The 21,713-nt window shown below is 42.5% G+C and overlaps 1 protein-coding gene across 1 annotated transcript; it reads right to left on the reverse strand.

Moving 5' to 3' along the window:
- Nucleotides 1-2,405: 2,405 nt before the first annotated feature.
- Nucleotides 2,406-19,611, reverse strand: cops9 (COP9 signalosome subunit 9). Its single transcript, XM_085990587.1, has 3 exons — nucleotides 19,417-19,611; nucleotides 10,467-10,539; nucleotides 2,406-2,669 (listed from the first exon to the last, which is right to left on the reverse strand). Exons 1-3 carry the CDS (start codon nucleotides 19,477-19,479, stop codon nucleotides 2,632-2,634), a joined length of 174 nt encoding a protein of 57 aa, XP_085846713.1. The 5' UTR covers nucleotides 19,480-19,611; the 3' UTR covers nucleotides 2,406-2,631.
- Between the last annotated feature and the right edge of the window lie 2,102 nt (nucleotides 19,612-21,713).

Here is a 21,713-nt window from a genome sequence, read left to right on the forward strand (position 1 = left end):
AGTCACACCTTGCATTGCTGACACTATCACTGAGTGTGCGTTGGGGAAAAAAAAAGCACTTAAAAAAAAAAAATTGGAAATAAAAATACATCAAGATGTGCAGTATTTATTTAGGGCCAAACTTTTGTCTGCATTTTAAAGTCATATGATTTTTTTTTTAGCAAAAAAAGCAATTTGAGAAGCAAAGAAGTACAGTTGGTTGCAGCATAGGAGTTTTTTTTTTGCAGTACAAGCTGAAGAGTTGAGAGATGCAAAACTGCAGCAATGCTGCACCACCACTGGCAGGAGGGTGTAATTACAGCACAAAGTTTACATAGGTAGGTTCCATTTCTACTCAACGATTCCCAAACTACCATATGTTTTAGTATTTAACTATAAACAATAAATCAAAGTATTCTGAGAAGGTATAATTTTAAAATGGTGACTGAATTATGTCTGCATGCGCTGGTCCAATTATCACCTACTTCATCTCAAGATGAAGTAGGTGATAATTGGGCCCATAACTAGAAGATAGTCACCAGTAAATCCAATTGAGAATTCAAGAAAAAAACTTCTTTACCCAGAGAGTGGTCAGAATGTGGAACTCTACCACAAGTAGTTGAGGCAACTAGCATAGATGTATTTAAGAGTAAGCTAGATAAAAACGAGGGAGAAAAGAATAGGATATGTTGATGGGGTTAGATGAAGTGGGGTAGGAGGATGTTCGTGTGGAGCATAAAGACCGTCATGGACCTATTGGGCCGAAAGTCCTGTTTCTGTGCTGTAAATACAATGTAATACTATGCAAGATAAATAATCAAGTTGAAAGTTCAATTTTGGAGAAAAGATTTTCACTTTGGGCACGAATGCACTGCCTGAAAGGGTGGTGGCGGCAGTCAATTGTGGCTTTCAAAAGGGAATTGGATAAGTACCTGAAGGAAAAAAAATTTGCTAGGCTACGGGGAAAGGGTGGGGGAGTGGGACTAGCAGAGAGCTGGCACGGGCCGAATGGCCTCCTACTGTGCTGCAATGATTCTGTGATAGGAAAACTGGTAGCTGTGGATTGGCCGCCTGTTATACACCCTCCCCCCACAATTTTTCTTTCCATTGAACAGAAAGGCAAAGCAAACGGTGTAAATAACAGGCAGCCAATCTGTAACTGCCAGTTTACTGCCCATGCCCAAAGTGAAAATTACCTCCAGAATTTCCCAAGTGTATGCCTCCACAGGTCTGATCTTTGACAGAATTTGTACATGCTTCTGTACAATGAAAACACCTGAAGCCATTATCATAAAGCACCATTCTAATGATCAGAAATCTATCTATCCTATAAACCAACCACAATTTGGGTCCACCTCAACATCTATCACTTTACATCTGAGGTACTTCAGTGAGATCAGAAGGATCACAGACATTAAAGAAAAATCCCATAAACTCACCATTTGAGAGGAAACATAAAAAGATCTGAAAACTATAGTACACTTAACATAAACATGTTCAGTTACTGTGCAGCAGCAATGAATAAAGCAAATAAAATGGCAAACAATATTGTCAAATTAGTGCACAAGTCTGAAGTTTCAAGCTGTATAGCACTCTCAGTTCTGGTCACTGCAGCACATGGGAAACATCCAAGCCCTGGAAGGGACACACAGGACTGTGGGACTTATCCTTATCAGAGGAAAAGATGTAAATGAGAGAGGATCTTACAGAGGTATACAAGATACTAAGTGGCACAGAAAAAGTTCACCATGAGCACTATTCCAACTTAAAAACCATGACTGCCAAGCAAGGGTACATAGGTGCAAACTGGTAAAAAGGAAGTCCAGGACAAATGTCAGGAAGCATTTCTTCACAAGAGTGATCAATATTTGGTATGGTCTTCCAAGTAGGGTAATGGAGGCAAACTGAAATATTTTAGAGGCAGCTGGATATTGTGAGGGAGCTGAGCATTGGCTCCTATGGAAGGGCGAGTTAGATGGGCTGAATTTCCTCTTTCATCTGTACTTATTTTTGTAGTAATTATGTACTCAAAGGTGTGCATTTAGCATCTGAGTCAAACACCAGGAAAAAATTGGAAACCTCCACAATGAGCTTAATACACTTCACAGCTCTAATATTCCCAGCATGTATTTTTGAACAAAACATATCCTATTCAATCTGTAGGTTTTCACGCACACAACATAATGATATCCAAGTGGTTTGCTGCCATTAGAACTAAGAGTAGGACTTTATTCAAATAATTATAAGCAACCTCTGTACCCCAGCAGGTGTTCTGCAAAACTCAACCCTTCAATTAAGTTTAAACTGTGATTAGGATCTGAAAAACCTCAACAAAAATTTTTCATTCATGATGGAATGGCAGGTTTGTTGGTGGAAAAAAAGCTGTGACTTATCTGTAATATCTATTTTTCAAAAAAAAAACAAGATTGTTACATTTTACTTTAATAAAATAAATTCACAATTTTAAAACACACAAAAGAAGAAATTAACATGGTGACTGGGATTGTAAAATGTCAGCTCTTGGTTTTGAAAATGTCCTGCCTTCAGCGTTTGTCCATCGAAAGGCTACTGCTAATGTTCTAAAGGTGTTGGCCATTCTTTTCCATGTTTGAAGACGTACAGTAGTTCAGCTGGTGAAGTGTGGAAAACAAATCACTGAATATCGTCATCATCAAAGAGGTCTTCAAAATCTAAAGAGTTTAAACAATAAGTACAATTAATATCCTGAAATAAATGTTTACTATACTTTCTTTGCTCTCTTTTCTCCTCCTCTCCTCCCCCATTACCTCCCCATAAGTTCCACTCATTTGTTAAAAATGAGAAAAACTTTAAGCTCTTTATCTATCTCCATGAATGCAATCATTATCAATCCATGGTCCAACAACAAGAACATACATTTGAAGATGCCAAAAGGACACATGTCTAATCAATTTTACTTCCCTTCTTGAGCAACAAGTGAAGATTGACAAAACACAAGCTCAAAGAAAACCTTAGTGTGGATGGGAGTCAAGAGTAGAACTCAGGTCTCCAAGACATGTCCTGGGTTGGCCTCCTTTTTTTGTTCATTAAGGTGACGGATGGAACTCTTCTCAATTCAGGCACCCATCAAGCACTCCCAGGTCAGCTATAGCACAGCTAGATGCAAAGTGAAGCTCCCTCTCCTCAGCTCCAACCGCATACTGCACCAGTGTGACACTATTTCCATTTCCAACACCTGCCATCTTATTGACCTCCGAGTGAAATAGTGCCTCCTGTAATTTCCTCCAGCCCTACAATCCTCGGAGATCTCTGTGCTGCTCCAATTATGGCCTCTTGCGCTCCACCATGGGCGGCCGTGCCTTCTGCTGCCTCGGCCCTACGCTCTGGAATTTCCCTCCCTAAACCTCTCCGCCTCTCTACCTCTCTCTCCTCCTTTAAGACACTCCGTAAAACCTTACCTCCACTTGTCCTACTATCTCCTTACATGGCTCAGTGTCAAATTTTGTTTGAAAGCACTCATGTGAAGTGTCTTGGGATGTTTTACTATGCTAAAGGCACTATCTAAATGCAAGTTGTGGTTGTTGAATTTGGGACAGTTTTGTGCTATAGGTCCATACCCAGTAATCTAAAGACTGTCCAAACTAATTTCACGCAAGGCCTTTGGGGATGGGGCACCTAGGCTGTTTGAAAATCTTCCGTCAATCAAATAGTATCTAAGGAACCTATTACCATGAGTCAATGTAAACTGCTGCCCTACAGCTCAGCACCATCAGGGCATTGATTTCCTGTTTCACCACTGAAACTTTTTTAAATCAGTGGATTTGTCAGTTGACAAACTTCAATTGTACAAGGTTTCATCATTTTTCTCCTCTGGTAAGCCGTTTGCTAATAAGCACCTTTTACAAGAATAGTCAGGCCTCAAACTTAAATCAGTACTTCCGTTGATGCTATGCTGGAAGGCGGCTTGATTCAAATCACCTATTTTGGTCTAGAATTTTGAATAAGATTGGGTTATAAAGAAACACCAAATACTTTGTCCGCAATGCCATCCTTAAGTGAACTTGAGATTGAGAGAGACAGATAGACCAGCCACATTTACATTTCTACAAAGTTTCTTTATGATTATTCCCTTCAGTTACATAACAGATAGTGATTATATTGAAAGTCAGAATATATAAGGCTGTAAAATTTTGTTCCAATATTGAGTTTTTGTTTAGGAGGAACATCAGCATACAGATGTGTACACTGGGATACCACCCATAAACCTAAAAATACTTAAAAAGGTTTGCCATTTGGTTCATCTTACTATATTTTGTTCAAGTCACCAATACATTTTTGAACTCAAAACGGGTTGTGGGGATGGTTTAGTTCACATCATCCTCTATAGTTTTGTCCTCATCGCCATTCCAAATATTTGAACTAGATCTCTGCTCTCTTTTTTATGTAAAAGCAGCTTGTTCAATATATTTTCTTAACTTAGATTTTTTACTGAAGTTTAGTGCTTATTGTGGTAAAAGATCTCAGTGCTTTTCTAGTTGATCCATCCAGTATCCATATCATATACTGCCAGGTAAGGTACAGAATGGTCTGATTTAGAGGAAATGTCTCTGTCTAGAACATTTCCTAAATTAGCCACTGAAGTCTCCAAGTGAGCTTTTCAAGTTAGTGCCAATCCGTGGGCAGTTTTGTACATACACCTACATTCTCTATGAACAGGGCTACACGGGAGATGTGTGTGGTGGCAGAGCACTGCTGGTTTGTGAAAACAAAAACTAATAAGGAACACCTAGCCAAGATCGTCATCTGCTGGCTTCTAAGGAACAGGATGAAACTACCTCCATAATTAGATCTCCGCCAGTCAGGACAAACCAAGAAAAGGACCTTACTTAATTACTGGACAAGAGGAGGATTCCTCATAGTAAGGCACATTGGGTGTGTTTCTACTCTCTAAATCACAAAACCCTGTCATTGTAAACTGCTTCACTTCATAGTTTCCATGAAATGAATTGAAATGAATCAGTGTTTTAAAATGTTGGGCACATAAAGGGCTTGAACTTGTGATTCATGCAATGTAAAGTTAACTCATTTACTAATGTGACCTAACAAATTGTAAACCAATAAAATACAAGATAATGTGACCAAGAAGGCCACAAATACTCACCCTGGAGTTATCTTGTTGAAATTCCCACTGTCTTATTAATCTTTAACACATTAAGCCAAAACTTCAAAAGAAAAGCAACCGCTCTTTCAGGAGACTTGCACATAAAATTTGGAAAGATGCACGAAAATATTTTACTTTTATTATTGTTGTGGCATGCACAGGCAGCACAACCATTACATTCACATTCCTGCGTAGAAAAACATCTCTAGGGAGCTTTAGAAAGATTAAAATAAACATGGTTCTACATTTGTAAAATTATGTTCTATAGTTGCAGTATATGCAGCACCGGATACTGGAAACCCTTTTAATTTGCTTCTTTATGCAACTCAAGTATAACAGTGTAGACAATGTTTATGTCAGTATGTTGGAATCTGATTTCTAACCTTGGACATTAGGATAACAAAAACAAGTTCAAAGTGAGTCAAATTTGGGGAGGAATCCTTAAGAAAAAGGTGAATCATTGCCACGTTACAGTATTCCCATCTGCAAGCAGCTCTGCGGCATTGGAATACTACTCCTCCTCCCAGAACAATACGCCAAACACAGAACAAAGCTTGTAATTATAATGAGCTTAAAAGAAATTCATATCCACAGGAAACATACTGCCCACAAGGTATTTTATTGCCTATTAAAGATTTTATGGTGATTCATGATTCTTAATATGGCCATGTCATTTCCTCTGTAAATCTGACATACAATCAAAGTATTTGGGCATTTGGAGCTGTAGCACTGATCACAAAGTACATGTATAACCAGAGTATTTATTTTAAAATGCTGTATTTGGATAAAGCAAACATGTAATCTTAAACTTGAGAATTTATTTGAATGCATCATGTTTTTCCAGATGCATTTAGGCACCATCAGGTACTGAATGGTCAATTTTTTTTTAAATGAATTAGTACACAAAATATATATTGGCCCAGATTTTGTGTTCCCCATGACAGGGTATGCTCAGCGAACGCCGTCGAAAGTCTTGTAAAAGGCCCCGAAAGTTCCGAGTTTCCGTATGCGCAAAAACCCGGAACTTCGATCTGTCAAGGTTCGTCTTGACAGATCTACCACACCGACCCAAAAATCACTTTCGCTGGTGCAGAGTTGGGCTATTTGCCCAACTACTGCCCAGAAAATGGCCATGAAACTCTTACGCCTGGTAAAAGCAGGCGTAGGGCCTGCTTTTACCAGCGTAAAGGTTAATATAAATCTTAAATTAAAATGTTTTAAATAAAATCATACACAAACAGTTAAAATTAATTTATGTAAATTCTGGCCTGGATTAAAATGTATAAAATGATTTTTCAAAAATTACATTTTTATTGTAAATGTTTATTGAGGGAACTTTTAATTAAATGTGAAAACGGGAACATTTATTTTTATTCCAGCTGTATAAATTATTTAATTATTGGGGATTACTCATATGCTTATGGGGATTCCATTCGGGTCCCAGGGACACTTCCTGCATTCCTGGGCTCTGTGGGCCTTTACGCAGGCATACGCCTGGAGGCCCAGGACCCAAAGTCTCCAAAGCCCAGGTAGGTGCGGATTTATTTATTTATTTATTTTTAAATCGGGTCGGAGGCGTACTCCGGAGGTACGCCTCTGACCGCAAATTCCGGTCCATTAAAAGCAATACATTTCCTTCTATTTATTCAAATGTAAATAAAATAGTGCGTTTCTGGGGTGATGGTTAATTTGTGATAATGTTGTCCCTTTCTCATAACCTGATTGGTCTCCAGTGACTATGTGACAATTGCCTCCAATCACATGCTTATATCATCCAAAGTCTGCCAGAAAACTGGAAGCCATTACTGACTAACAACCTGCTTGTGACAGATCCCTTTGCCAGTTTAAAAATTCTAAGACGGTTCTTGATGTATACATTTCATTCATCTTTATTACTTTTATTGAATATTGCATATTTTATTCACATTTCCTTTGTAGTTCTAATTATTTCTCAATCTAAATTCAGCTTCCCAAGTCATTCTGTGATCCATGACAACTGAGTTTATTCAGTTTTGTGTTCAAGTTTACCGAAGTCTATACATTTTATTCGGCTTTAATATTTTTCCAGAGTAAGCCGTGGCTCAGTGGTAGCATTCCCTCCTGAGTCAGAAGGTTATGGGTTTGAGTCCCACTCCGGACAGCCCTGTTGCAAAGACAAGAGTTACAATCTGTGAATACTAGGCTGAAATCCAGCGGGCAACTTGAGTCCAATGGAAGTGGTGGATCCACCCAACGTAGCCCTGGCGAGCAGGAGATCACAGCTCTAGCCTCTGAATATTGGGCTAACATCAGTAGCATACTTAAGTCTGATGGAAGTGGAGTGGAGATACCTCCCTCACCCTCCCTTTCTCCTCCATCGTATCTAGCCAATCCTCCTGGTGGGGCACTATTTAATATTTCATTCAATTCATGATATCTATGTGGAGAAAAGTTAAAACATGACACTGGTTGCCACAACGTGTTAGACACTGGCTTTTGACCTCTAATTAGAGCTTAAATCCACGGATGAAAAAGTCTCCCGAACTAAGTGCTAACTGTTTTCACGAATATTCTGTTCTGACCTAATCTTTGGTTGCTGTTGATCAAGGAGCATTTTTGATGAACAAGGATTCAATCAGATGTTTAGCTGGTTAATAATGGAAATTTTAGAAGCAAAATTAGTAACACCATATTAAGTGGTAAAATTATTTAAATAAGTATATTATTATAGTCTTAGTAGAAACTCCAACCTTGGTGAGAGGTAATGGAGGAGTCAGATTGTCTGAAATAATGCTTAGCTAAGGTACTTAGAGGGACAGTTTCTGCCCAAGATTTCAGAAGTCAAGACAGGAGTAGTAGTCATGAGAGATTGTAGGAAAAAGTCTTCAAATAGGATTAGATTGTACTTAACTCAGTTTAGTGGGGAATACAACAGTTGTCAGGATGTATGAAGATATTATAACTGTGTGCAAGAAGTTAGCTTGAAGCTAAAAGATGACAACTACTGACGAAGCATGAAAGATAGAATCATACAGCACAGAAGGAGGCCATTCAGCCCATCATGTCTGTGCTGGGTCTTTGAAAGCGCTTACCAATTAGTCCCACTCCTCTGCTCTTTCCCTATAGCCCTGCAAATTTTTCCTTTTCAAGTATATATCTAATTCACTTTTGAAAGTTACTATTGAATCTCCTGCTACCACCCTTTCAGGCAGTGCATTCCAGATGATTACAGATAACTCACTGAAGACATACCCTGGAGGCTAGAACTAGTGCATTGTGCAGGGGAAGACAGACTGTTTTGATATAAAAACATACAACCTATTTTAACTGTTATATGATCATCCAAGATATAGAAAGAGCATAATTGCTACCTGTTATTTCACTATACAGAAAAGTCCCAATGTTGTCAAACATGTACTCTAATCCTCATAACTGATTACTGATGTTATGTTAAATTGAAGCTGTGATGCTGGAATTCTGAATGGAGTCTTCCTACGTTAAATTGCTTTTGTTAATGCTTTAGCTGTAATTCTGAAATTAAGTTAAGTTTGTGTGTGAAATTGCATTGATAAGTATATTATCCTGGACTATATAGCAACAGTGTACTATTGTAGTTATAGTACATTAAACTGTGCCCTGTTCTATCCTCAATATCGTTGGGGTAAATGGAGTTAAATGTGTCCTTTTAGTTGAGTCTGTTTATGTAGTTTAACTCAAGAACCAATTTAAGCATTTGACAGAAAAAGTCTTGATATAAAACTAAATCCCAATCTACTATTCCTACAACTGCTATATGTTGACTGTAAGGGCCCCATTTCTAATGAATTTGGGGGGGGGGGGGGGTGGGGGGGGAAGGAGGAGGAGGGCGGGTCTTAACCCAGTTTCCAACCAGCCATGAGCCCATATTACAAAACTGGTAACCAAAGCACATTAGTAAAATATCGAAGTAACATGTGAAAACAATGTAAACTGAATGGTTGAGATGCTCAGAGGCCATGGGATGGCTGGTGCAGCAAGTGAATAAATGTTGCATGGGAGTTTTGTTACGGGGTTGAAGCCTGGGCACAATGTTGAAGCGGAGCAGTTAAACTTTACTCTGTACCTCACCATATACCTACCCTGGGAGTGCTTGATGCAGATATTGGGTGCCTGAAATCCTAACAGATCTAGCAGACAAATTTATTTCATCTGTAATTTTGCAACCCTATATTTGAAATAAGCAACTATTTTAAACATTGAGTGTAAATGTTGACACCTGCTGCAATGCACTCTTTACTGCACCTAGCAGTGCAACCAACAGCACCTGCCCCCTAGCTGTGAGCAATACTAACAGCAGCTAAACATCCCAAGTCATGATGCACTGAGAAACTGTCCCACTGGTGTATCGAGCACTGGGATTTGTTCCAAAAATGTCACATGGGGTAAAACAACATGAAAACCAAATTCCATTGACCAGCCAGGAAATCAAAATAGAAAATATCAGAATAAATGTAAAAGTCATTCTTAATTTGTAAATGTTAATAAGTCTCATTTTTTCAGTTGGCCATTTTTATTAATTTCTTTACTGCAGAACTTTTCTAAAAATACCTCATATTCATTTCAACAAGGTAGTTTTCAATAAGACAATGAATTGTACTAGAATATGAATCCACTGGCAACACTCCAGTACATTGCTCAAATGGGCATTCATTTACTGACTGAGGTACTTTGCTTACATTTCAGCCCTTAAGAGTGAGTAATGTAAACCTGCCCACAGATAACTTTGCTTTGAAGTTGTTCTTTACCAGTCATGCAGTTGTTGCATTTCAACAGATGATGGACAGGGAAAGGAAATAACTTATCTTCAAAAAATATCCATTTTAATCCAACTGTCCCAATGACGTTGGGCAGCAGTTTACAAGGCCACAACAGCATTAGCCAGATTTTAAAGTAATAAAAAGTGAGAAACAGAGGGAGCTACCTGCAGCCACCATGAGCTTCGCAAGTGAAGAAGATTCAGCGTAAGAAGTGATGATGAGAGAGATTTGAGAAGAGGATGAAGCAGATGAACAAATGCTTGACAAAAAAAGACTTGTGTAACTGAACAAAAATTACATCAGCATATTAAAAAATGCTAGAGTTAGAACAGGATATAGTAGGAGATGACAAGGACTAACTGCAATGTGTGAAAGAAATATTAGATATATATTTCAAACAATCAGACATATAGAGGACACATAGATGCACATAGTGTACAAAAAATGTCTAAGAGTGGAAATGAATCTCTAACTACAATTAAACAGAGGCTACTCAGACAGCCACTACAAGTTAACAAAAGAAAAGGCTGAGTATGTGTAATAGTGTAAGAAGTTACTGAAAAATATCTCACCATTAAAGAAATCTGCATGGACTGCTTTTTCATTTGCTGCAAGATCCATTAGAAGTCCTGAACTTCCTCCTGCCTGAAAAATAAACAAAATGACTGGAGTTATTTAAAGACATTTTATGGGGTACAAGGACTGCTAATCATTTGATCTAAATAGCAAAGCCCAGCTTCTCCCAGTGAGTTATAAGTAAAGAGTAAATATAGTATGGTACTGAACCCGATAATTCCAGATTCAATCCTGGGCTTGCACCGAGTTAATTGATCCAAACTGGGGCAGCAACTGGGAAGCTATAAATGAACTAAGGGAGGAAGAAAAATGAACCAGGGTGTCTATTCCTGATTCCTGCTGGAAAGTACACTTGTGGACACTGGGCGATGACAGGTTTGGCTAAGCTGTGTTGTGCCAATGATCAACCTGGCAACACTCACTGTTTAGGCTCTCATATGAAGAATGCCCATTTGAGCAATGTACGGGAGCGCTGCCTGTGGATTCATATTCTAGTACAACTCATTGCAAAGGAGAAAAATAATGAAAGGTGAAAATATAATATTTCAACATAGGAGGTAATCATAGAAATTTATGGCACAGGAGGCCATTCGGCCCATCGTGTCTGTGCCAGACTTGGTGCAAGTTAGGATACGGGCAACAGACTTTTGGATTAGCTCAAGTTTATGGAGGGTGGAAGACGGGGGACCAGCCAGGACAGCACTGGCATTGTCATGTCTAGAGGTAACAAAGGCATGGATGAGGGTTCAAGCAGCAGATGAGCTGAGGCAGGGGCGGAGCTGGGTGATGTAACGGAGGTTGAAGTAGGTGGTCGTGGTGATGGCATGGATATGTAGTCGGAAGCTCATCTTGGGGTAAAACACGACCAAGGTTGCAAACAGTCTGGTTCAGCCTCAGACAGATGCCAGGGAGAGGGGTGGAATTGGCGGCATGGGGACGGAGTTCGTGGCGGTGACCAAAGTCAATGGCTTCGGTCTTCCCAGTATTTAGTTGGAGGAAATTTCTGGTCATTCAATACTGGATGTTGGACAAGCAGTCTGACAATTTAGAGACAGTGGAGGGGTCGAGAAAGGTGGTGGTGAGGTAGAGCTGGGTGTCGTCACTGTACATGTGAAACCTAACGTGTTTTAAGATGATGACTTAAAAAAAGGTCACAAAATTACGGCTGTGTGCCCTGGTCCAATTATTCCTTGGCCCCTAACCACATTTCACACGAAAACTACATCTGGTTGTGATCCCCGGGAGCAAACAGTCTCAGAAGTGGTTTTAAACTGCACTCTCAACCTCCAAACTTTGGCGCTCCATTCGCTGTGATATATCTGCAGCTGTGGATTTGCTCAATAAGTCCCTCACCTAACCTCTGATGCTCTGTCCCCAGCAAAGCCTTCACGGTCTTCCATCTAAGATGTTTGCACGTTAAGAATAGTAGGAGCCAGACTTTAATTTCCAACACATTGAATTCCTGTATCTGTTACATCTCCAGCTTTTTCCAGTTCTGATGAAGGGTCCCAGACCTGAAACGTTAACTCTGTTTCTCTCTCCACGGATGCTGCCTGGCCTGCTGAGTATTTCCAGCATTTTCTGTTGTTATTTCAGATTTCCAGCATCCGCAGTATTTTGCTATTGTAACAGTGAATTCCTGACTTTGACCATGCTATTGGAAACACTGAACATGCAAGCACTTGAAAGGAGAAACAGGATGAAGTTTAGACTGCATTCACACATATTCTTACAGCTGGTTACACCTGGAATCAGACAACCTGCCTGTTTTCTCAGCTGGAGTACGGAGAGAAAATACAAAATAACATAACAATCCACAAATGTGGGGGTGCCTATGAAACACCTTATACAAAAATAATAGATGGTATGGGGATGAGCATCATGCAACAATCGGCATACGGGATACTTTCCTTTATTAGCTGAGGCATAGAAGAGCAGGGAGGTTATGCTTGAACTGTATAAAACACTAGTTAGGTCACAGCTAGAGTACGGTGTACAATTCTGGTCACCACATTACAGGAAAGATGTGATTGCACCAGAGTGGGTACAGAGGAGACTTACGAAGATGTTGCCAGGACTGGAGAATTTTAGCTATGAGAAAAGATTGGACAGGCTGGGGTTGTTTTCTTCGGAACAGAGGAGGCTGAGGGGAGACTTAATTGAGGTGTATAAAATTATGAGGAGCATAGATAGAGGGTTTGTTTGCTAGTGCTGTGGGGGAGGGTTTAAACTAAAATGGTAGGGGGTTGGGAACCTGAGCAGAGAGACAGAGGAAAGGGAAACAAGGATAAAAGCAAAAGATAGGAAGGAGAAAAACAAAAGTGGCAGTCAGAGAAATCAACGGTTTAAATCAAACATGGCCACAGTAAATAATAATTCTAATAGGTCTAAGAGCGTTAAAAAAACAAGCCTGAAGGCTTTGTGTCTTAATGCGAGGAGCATTTGTAATAAGGTGGATGAATTGGCTGCGCAAATAGAGGTAAACGAATATGATTTGGTTGGGATTATGGAAACGTGGCTCAAGGATGGCCGAGACTGGGAACTCAACATCCAGGGGTATTCGATATTCAGGAAAGATAGGCAAAAAGGAAAAGGGAGGTGGGGTAGCATTACTGGTTAAAGAAGGGATTAACACAATTGTAATGAAGGATATTAGCTCTGATGATGTGGAATCTGTATGGGTAGAATTGAGAAATACTAAGGGGAAAAAAACATTAGTGGGAGTGGTATATAGACCTCCAAACAGTAAGGCGGAGGTTGGGGATGGCATTGAAAGGGAAATTAAAGAAGCGTGCAATAAGGGCACAGCAGTCATCATGGGTGACTTTAATCTACATATAGATTGGGCTAACCAAATTGGTAACAATACTGTGGAGGAGGAATTCCTGGAGTGTTTACGGGATGGTTTCCTGGACCAATATGTCGAGGAACCAACCAGAGATCAGGCCATCTTAGGCTGGGTATTATGTAACGAGAAAGGATTAATTAGCAATCTTGTTGTATGAGGCCCCTTGGGTCGGAGCGAACATAATATGATCGAATTCTTCATTAAGATGGAGAATGAAGTAGTTGACTCAGAAACAAGGGTACTCAATTTAAATAAAGGAAACTACGATGGTCTGAGGAGCGAGTTGGGTAGGATTGATTGGGGAATGGCACTCAAAGGGGTGACGGTGGATAGGCAATGGCAAACATTCAAAGACCGAATGGATGAACTACAGAAGTTGTTCATCCCAGTTTGGCACAAAAATAAAACAAAAAAGGTGACTCAACCGTGGGTAACAAGGGAAATTAGGGATAGCATAAGATCCAAGGAGACGACATACAAATTGGCCAGAAAAAGCAATAATCCTGAGGATTGGGAGCAGTTCAGGATTCAACAAAGGAGGACAAAGGGATTAATTAAGAAAGGGAAAATAGAATATGAGAGTAAGCTTGCAGGGAACATAAAAACTGACTGTAAAAGCTTTTATAGATATGTGAAGAGAAAAAGATTGGTGAAGTCAAGCGTAGGTCCCTTGCAGTCAGAATCGGGGGAATTTATAATGGGGAACAAAGAAATGGCAGACCAACTAAATACATATTTTGGTTCTGTCTTCACAAAGGAGGACACAAATAACCTCCCAGAAATACCGGGGAACATAGGGTCTGATGAAAGGGTGGAACTGAAAGAAATCAGTATTTGTAGGGAAATGGTGTTAGGAAAATTGATGGGACTGAAGGCCGATAAATCCCCAGGGCCTGATAATCTACATCCCAGGGTGCTTAAGGAAGTGGCCCTAGAAATAGTAGATGCATTGCTGGTCATCTTCCAGAACTCGATAGACTCTGGAATAGTACCCATGGATTGGAGGGTAGCTAATGTTACCCCACTATTCAAAAAAAGGTGGCAGAGAAAAAGGCGGGGAATTATAGACCGGTAAGCCTGACATCGGTAGTGGGGAAAATGCTAGAGTCCATTATAAAAGATGTAATAGCAGAGCACTTGGAAAGCAGCGGCAGGATCGGACAAAGTCAACATGGATTTACAAAAGGTAAATCATGCTTGACTAATCTACTGGAATTTTTTGAGGATGTAACTGGTAAAATAGATAAGGGAGAACCAGTGGATGTGATGTATTTGGACTTTCAGAAGGCTTTCGATAAGGTCCCGCATAAGAGATTAGCGTGCAAAATTAAGGCACATGGGATTGGGGGCAAGGTATTGACTTGGATAGAGAACTGGTTGGCGGACAGAAAGCAAAGAGTTGGAATAAACAGGTCGTTTTCCGAGTGGCAGGCAGTGACTAGTGGGGTACCGCAAGGATCGGTCCTAGGACCCCAGCTGTTCACAATATATATTAATGATCTGGATGAGGGAATTGGATGTAATATCTCCAAATTTGCAGACGACACAAAGCTGGGTGGGAGGGTATGCTGCGAGGAGGATGTCACGAAACTCCAGTACGATTTGGACAGGTTAGGTGATTGGGCAGAAACATGGCAAATGCACTATAATATGGATAAATGTGAGGTTATCCACTTTGGTGGCAAAAACAGGAAGGCACATTATTATTTGAATGGCAATAGATTGGGAGAAGGGGAAGTGCAAAGAGACCTGGGTGTTCTTGTGCACCAGTCGCTGAAGGTAAGCATGCAGGTGCAGCAGGCGGTTAAGAAGGCAAATGGTATGTTGGCCTTCGTAGCAAGAGGGTTCGAGTACAGGAACAAGGATGTCTTGCTACAGTTGTACAGGGCCTTGGTGAGACCGCACCTTGAGTATTGTGTGCAGTTTTGGTCGCCTTATCTGAGGAAGGACGTTCTTGCCATGGAAGGAGTACAGCGAAGATTCACCAGGCTGATACCTGGGATGGCAGGAATGACGTATGAGGAGAGATTGTGTCGATTGGGCTTATACTCACTGGAGTTTAGAAGATTGAGAAGGGATCTCATCGAAACCTATAAAATTATGTCAGGCCTGGACAGACTAGATGCTGGAAGGATGTTCCCGATGGTCGGGGAGTCCAGAACCAGGGGTCATAGTCTAAGGATAAGGGGTTGGACATTTAGGGCTGAAATGAGGAGGAATTTCTTCACCCAGAGAGTGGTGAACCTGTGGAATTCTCTGCCACAGAGGGCGGTGGAGGCCAGTTCATTAAATATATTCAAGAAAGAGTTGGATATATTTCTTAAGGCTAAAGGGATCAAGGGATATGGGGAGAAGGCAGGGACCGGGTACTGAATTTGGATGATCAGCCATGATCTCATTGAATGGCGGAGCAGGCTCAAAGGGCCGAATGGCCTACTCCTGCTCCTATCTTCTATGTTTCTATGAATAGCAGAGAGGTCAATATCCGGGGGGGCATAGATTTAAAGTAATTGGTAGAAGGATTAGAGGGGAGTTGGAGAACTTTTTTCACCCAGAGGGCAGTGAGGGTCTGGAACTCACTGCCTGAAAGGGTGGTAGAGGCAGAGACCCTAATCACATTTAAGAAGTACTTGGATATGCACTTGAAGTGCTGTAGCCTACAAGGCTACGGGCCAAGAGTTGGAAAGTGGGATTAGGCTGGATAGCTCTTTTTTGGAGGGCACGGACACGATGGGTCGAATGGCTTCCTTCTGTGCCGTAAATTTCTATGAATCCTGATTGGACTGCATGTATACAAGTGGCCCAGTCCCAATTCACTTTCATATGTCTGTATGAGTCCTGACCACATTTTAATGTTACATTTTTCAACATCAAGAGCCCCCAAATTTTGGTCTTACATATGTGGTACAGCAATACCCTGGGAATGAGAATGAAGACAAGTATTGTATCAATAACAAATTAATAGTTATATAGTTTTACTCATCCAAGAAAGACAGACAGGCTATAAATAACAAAAGATAACGAGGCACGATCTTGTGCCAGGATCTAATTTGCAAAACCGTTGGCAGATAAAAGGAGGGCAAATAATGGAAGTTTCACTGCAACAGGAACATAGAACAGGAGTAGACCATTCAGCCCCTCTAGCCTGTTCTGCCATTCAATTAGATCAAAGCTGATCTGTACTCCATTTATCCATATTTGATCCATACCCCTTGATACCCTTATCTGACAAAAATCTATCAATCTCAGTTTTGAAAATTTCAATTGACCTAGCATCCAGACTTTTGAGTGAGAGTTCCAGTTTTCCACTACCCTTTGTGAAAAATCACTTCCTGATTACATTCCTAAATGGCCTGGCTCTGCCCCTTGTTCTGGATTCCCCACTAGAGGAAACAGTTTCTCTGTATCTACCCTATTGAATCCCTTTAATTAGATCACCACTCAACCATCTAAACACAAAGGAATACAAGCCAAGTTTATGCCACCTGTCTTCATAATTTAACCCTTTAAGCCCCGTCATCATTCTGATTAACCTGCACTATACTACCTCCTAGGCTGATGTATCCTTTCTGAGGTGCAGTGCCTAGAACTGAACATAGTACTCCAGATGGGGTCCAACCAAGGCTCTGTACAACTGAAGCATAACTTCTTCCCCTTTGACTCTGCTCTACCTCAACACAACATCTCCTGACCCCTCCACTGGTTCTGACTGGTCATGCTACTTGTCTGACATCCAGTATTGGATGAGCAGAAATTTCCTCCAACTAAATATTGGGAAGACCAAAGCAACTGCCTTCGGTCCCCGCCACAAACTCCGTTTCCCAACCACAAACTCCATCCCTCTCCCTGGTCATTGTCTGAGGCTGAACCAGGCCGTTCACAACCTTGGCCTCCTATTTGACCCTAAGATAAGCTTCCGACCCCATATCCGCTCCATCACCAAGACCGCCAACTTCCAACTCCATAACATCGCCCATCTCCGCCCCTGCCTCAGCTCATCTGTTGCTTAAAAATCGAGACGTTGCAGGACCAGGAGCCAATGTAGGTCAGCACACACTCCCATGTTCCACCCTCCTTGAGTTCCTCCAAAACTCTGCTGACCTACATTGGCTCCTGGTTCTGCAACTCCTCGATTTTAAAATTCTCATCCTCCATGGCCTTGTCCCTCCTTATCTCGGAGCACAAAAATCTAGGCTGACGCTCCAGTGCAGTACTGAGGGAGTGTTGCACTGTCAGAGATGCCGTCTTTCGGATGAGACGTTAAACCAAGGCCCTGTCTGCTCTCTCGGGTGGCCGTAAAATATCCCATGGCACTATTTCACAGAAGAGCAGAGGAGTTAATCCCAGTGTCCTGACTAATATTTATCCCTCAATCAACATCTCTAAAACAGATTATCTGGTCATTATCACATTGCTGTTTGTGGAAGCTTGCTGTGCTTAAATTGGTTGCCGCATTGGGACATCCTGAAGTCATGAAAGGCGCTCTATAAATGCAAGTCTTTCTTTTCTTTCAACCTCCTCCAGTTCTACAACCAACATTCCTATTAAGCTGTGTTTGGAGGTCCCGCGTAGGCCACTCACCAGCTTTCACATGAGAAAAAAATTTGAATGTGCCACGCTGCCAGTTAAAGGGAAAAAAATTAGTGGCAACATTGCCCACAACCCTTCAAAATCTGGCCTCTTGCAAATCCCTGATTTTAATCGCTCCACCATTGGCGGCCATACCTTCAGCTGCCTAGGCCACAAGCTCTGGAATTCCTAAACCTCTTTGCTGCTCTCTCCTTTAAGCCACTCCTTACCTGCCCTGATATCTCATGTGTCAAATTTTGTTTGAGAACGTTCCTGTGAAACGCCGTGGCAAGTTTTATGACGTTAAAGGCGCTATGTAAATGCAAATTGTTGTTGTTGTACTACTTCAGCCCCCTCGTTAGCCATTTTGATTAATTTTTGATCAGTTTTCCAGCAACAAATCCATACTGTAGAAATTAGCTCAAACTTTGGCATTCCACCTCCAATTATTAAACCTTTCTGTAACCAAGTAAATGGGCACTTCAGAATCAATCAATTTTGAATTTTCACATATTTAGGGATCTACTGGACGAGGAAGAGAAGAGGAAAGTAACTGAAGGCAAGGCCAAAACAGTAAGTTTTAGGGAGGCTTTTGAAGGAGGGGAAACACTGGAGGGGTTGTGGGAATGTTAGAGTGCGTGGGGCCAATATGACTGTAGGCTCTGTGAGCAATGGTGAATAAAGAGAGGAATATGCAAAGACGTGAGGGTGGAGGGCTTGTGCGGGCAGGTTGCAGGCGGAAGATGATGTGAGGCCTGGAGGGACTTGTAGATGAGAACAAGGATTTTGAATCTGATGCGTTGGGATATAACGAGCTAATGGAAGTTGTTGGGGACAGTGTTGATATGGGCAGCACAGATTTGGACAAGTTGTAATTTATGTCGAGTGGAACTCAAGATGCACCAAGGAGAACGCTGGAGTGAAAGTGACAAAGACACAGTGGGTTGAGGCAGGAATCACAGAAGGCGACACCCCAGAGGCAGAAACAGGCTGATTTGCTGGCAGATGAAGAGGTTTGAAACTCAAGGTAAACAGGACACCAAGTTTGTGCACCATTTGGTTTAATCTGAATGAGTAGCCATAGTGAGGTCTAGACTCTGACTCCCACTGGTGAGCCTGACAGGATAGCTTTGGTCTTTCTGAAGTTGGGCCAGTGGATAGCACAGTAATGGTTATCTGGTTGAGGATGGTGGTGGAGAGATGTTAACGGCACACACACCACAGCCAACCCCAAGCCGATGATGTTGCCATGAGGGCAGCAGGCAGACTAAGGAAAAGAATGGGGTGAAGGACAGAGTCTTGGAGCACACCTGAAGTGACCCCGGAGGGGGGAGAAACGACTTCTAACCTGGGGCACTGAGGCCAACTGCTTCGCTCCCACCCAGGAGAGGCCTTGGGGAAGGGGAGCAGGAGGGCTCTGTGGCCCTCCCCCCGTGCCCGGAGCTCTGTGGCCCTCCCCCGGGCCCGGAGCTCTGGCCGGACCTCCCTCTGGTGCTGGCGGTTTGACGCGGCCTCCCCTCCCTACAAACCTCGTCCAGATCCACGTACGGCCCCGCGCCCTCGGGGAACATTTCGTCCACCGCCGGCTTCATTGTGACTGGAATTTTCTGTCCCAGACCGGCGCCCGTCTCTGACCCGGACTCAAAACCACACGGAACTTCCGATATCCTGCAATCACTCCGCGACGCTGGAAACTCGTTCCGCGGCTAAAAGGGCCGCCGAGGAAATCAACGGCTCAGCAGTAAACTCCCTCTGTTGGGATCATAAAGATGCTCCAAGGGCTGGTTTATTTACAGATACATGTATACATACATAGATGCATATATATATATACACAAATATTATATACATAATATGAATTGATGGATGATTTAGTGATATTTTTGTGCCAATGTGATTTTTTTTGCAGCAACAAATCGTTTCTTTGGTTAACGAAATGCAAACTCAAACACATTACATTCGGTGAGTTTTTTGTTAAACAAGGAAGATAACTCTTAAAAATAAAGACACCTGTCACTCTAGTAGATTATAAATGTTACCCCAAATATTTCCATATTGCTCCTTCAGATTTTGATAATACTTAGTAAAAATGTCAAGGAAGACCTTGTATGCTCAATTTAATGTAATCGTAAATAGTTTGTAAAGTACATCACTCACTGACAAATTGCATGAGTGAGAGCCAGGATCCAGTTCATCTCACCTGAATTAGCTGCCTCAAAAGTAGATGCACTTCAGGAGCCAGAAGCTTTGGTCAGTACTTATATTTAAATGTGTGTCTTGTTGTTTAAATTCCGCATAAACTTCAAAAATCTTTTCGAGTAGTAATCTAGCTTCACCATTGGTGTAAGGTTTATGCAGGGATTCAAATGAATGTTGAAAGATTTGCAAAGGTGCCGCCTTTATATAACCAGTAATGAGTAAAGCAATGGTTTCATCAAAGTAAACCAATAGATCAATACAATTAAGACACCGTCTTGTCACCACAACATAGGCACATACAGAAGAAGCTCATCGACTTCTTCTGGGACAAAAGGAAGCACTTGGTCTCTGCCGTGGTTCTGAGTCTCCCGCTTAGGGAGGACGGTCAGGCTCTGGTGTGCCTATGCACCCGGGCGGCGACTTTTCGTCTTCGGACACTGCAGAGATACCTGTACATCGAGAATCCTCCTCGATGGTGTGCACTTGCGACGTATTTCTTCCGTCAGCTGCAGTATACATGCCTACCTGCTGGAGCTGCCTGTCTTCTACCAGGAACTGCTATGGGTCTGGAACAGCGTCGCCTCCAGTCGCAGTTCTCCCCCGTCAGGAGTGGCGGCTCTTCTTCGGGAGCCGCTGCTCAGGAATCCGCACCTCCACGACCGCCGGCTTGGGTAGCTGACGGGGTGCAGGGCTGTGCGTGGCAGGGTGACTAGAATCGGGAACTTGATGGCGGAGGAGTGGGCTGGATGGCGCCAGAGGAGCTGGCGCAGTGCCTGTCCTAGGCCAGCGTCCGGCGCGCGGCCAAAGCCATCGAGTTGCTGAAAGCGGCACTGGGCCCTGACTCCACTAGGTGTATCGAGGAGGCTCAGGCACGTGGGGTGATCCCGTCCGAACTGACCCCCGTTCGGACGGAATTCCTCATTTGCGCGCGGCCCCAAAACCCCTCTCGGGAACCGGTGCCTCATAACTTGAGCCGCCTCGGGGAAGTACCCTCCGTGCCCTTTAGCTCTGCGCGGAGGGGTTTCCTGTACGGGCTGCTCCTGCACATTCTCCACTTTGTCATCTTCGCCTGCCGACCGTACATCTTGCCGTCCGGCGGAGGTCCCTAATGGAGGGCTCTCTACGCGGGAGTCCTCCCCTTTTCTATTGGGGACTTGGCCTGGAGGGTGTTGCATGGAGCAGTCCCGTGCAATAAAATGTTAAGCAGGTTCATGGACTCCCAGGCCGCCTGCCTTTTTTGCGGCCTAGAGGAGTCTGTGTTCCATGTGTATATAGAATGTGAGAGTTTACAGCCCCTGTTCATTATTTGAAGTGGCTGCTATGATCTTCGGTCACCCGGTGCAGAGGGGAGCGGGCGGGTCGGAGGAGCTCCTCGTAGGACTGCTCCTGGACCTGGCCAAAGTGGCCATTAATAGGTCCAGGCAGCGGGCGGTCGAGGGGTCGTCCGGCCCAATTGCCTGCCTCTCTTCCGCGGCTATGTTCGCGCCCGGGTGGCCCTGGAGATGGAGCATGCGGTGTCCACCGGCACACTTGAGGCCTTCCGAGACCGGTGGGCGCCGCGGGGACTGGAGTGCATCATCACCCCGGCAAACCAAATTTTAATTTGATTTGATAAGTTTTATTTAAA

This window comes from Somniosus microcephalus, chromosome 6 (genome assembly GCF_052327205.1).
Source record: "Somniosus microcephalus isolate GS21.2 chromosome 6, FLI_Smic_1.0, whole genome shotgun sequence".
In the NCBI taxonomy this organism is placed as follows: Eukaryota; Metazoa; Chordata; class Chondrichthyes; order Squaliformes; family Somniosidae; genus Somniosus; species Somniosus microcephalus.

Coding starts and splice junctions, on each gene's coding strand:
- cops9 (XM_085990587.1), bottom strand. CDS start 19,479: ATGAAGCCGGCGGTGGACGAAATGTTCCCCGAGGGCGCGGGGCCGTAC. Junction 10,540..19,416: donor CGTACGTGGATCTGGACGAG/GTTTGTAGGGAG, acceptor TTTATTTTTCAG/GCAGGAGGAAGTTCAGGACT. Junction 2,670..10,466: donor CCATGCAGATTTCTTTAATG/GTGAGATATTTT, acceptor TAAACTCTTTAG/ATTTTGAAGACCTCTTTGAT.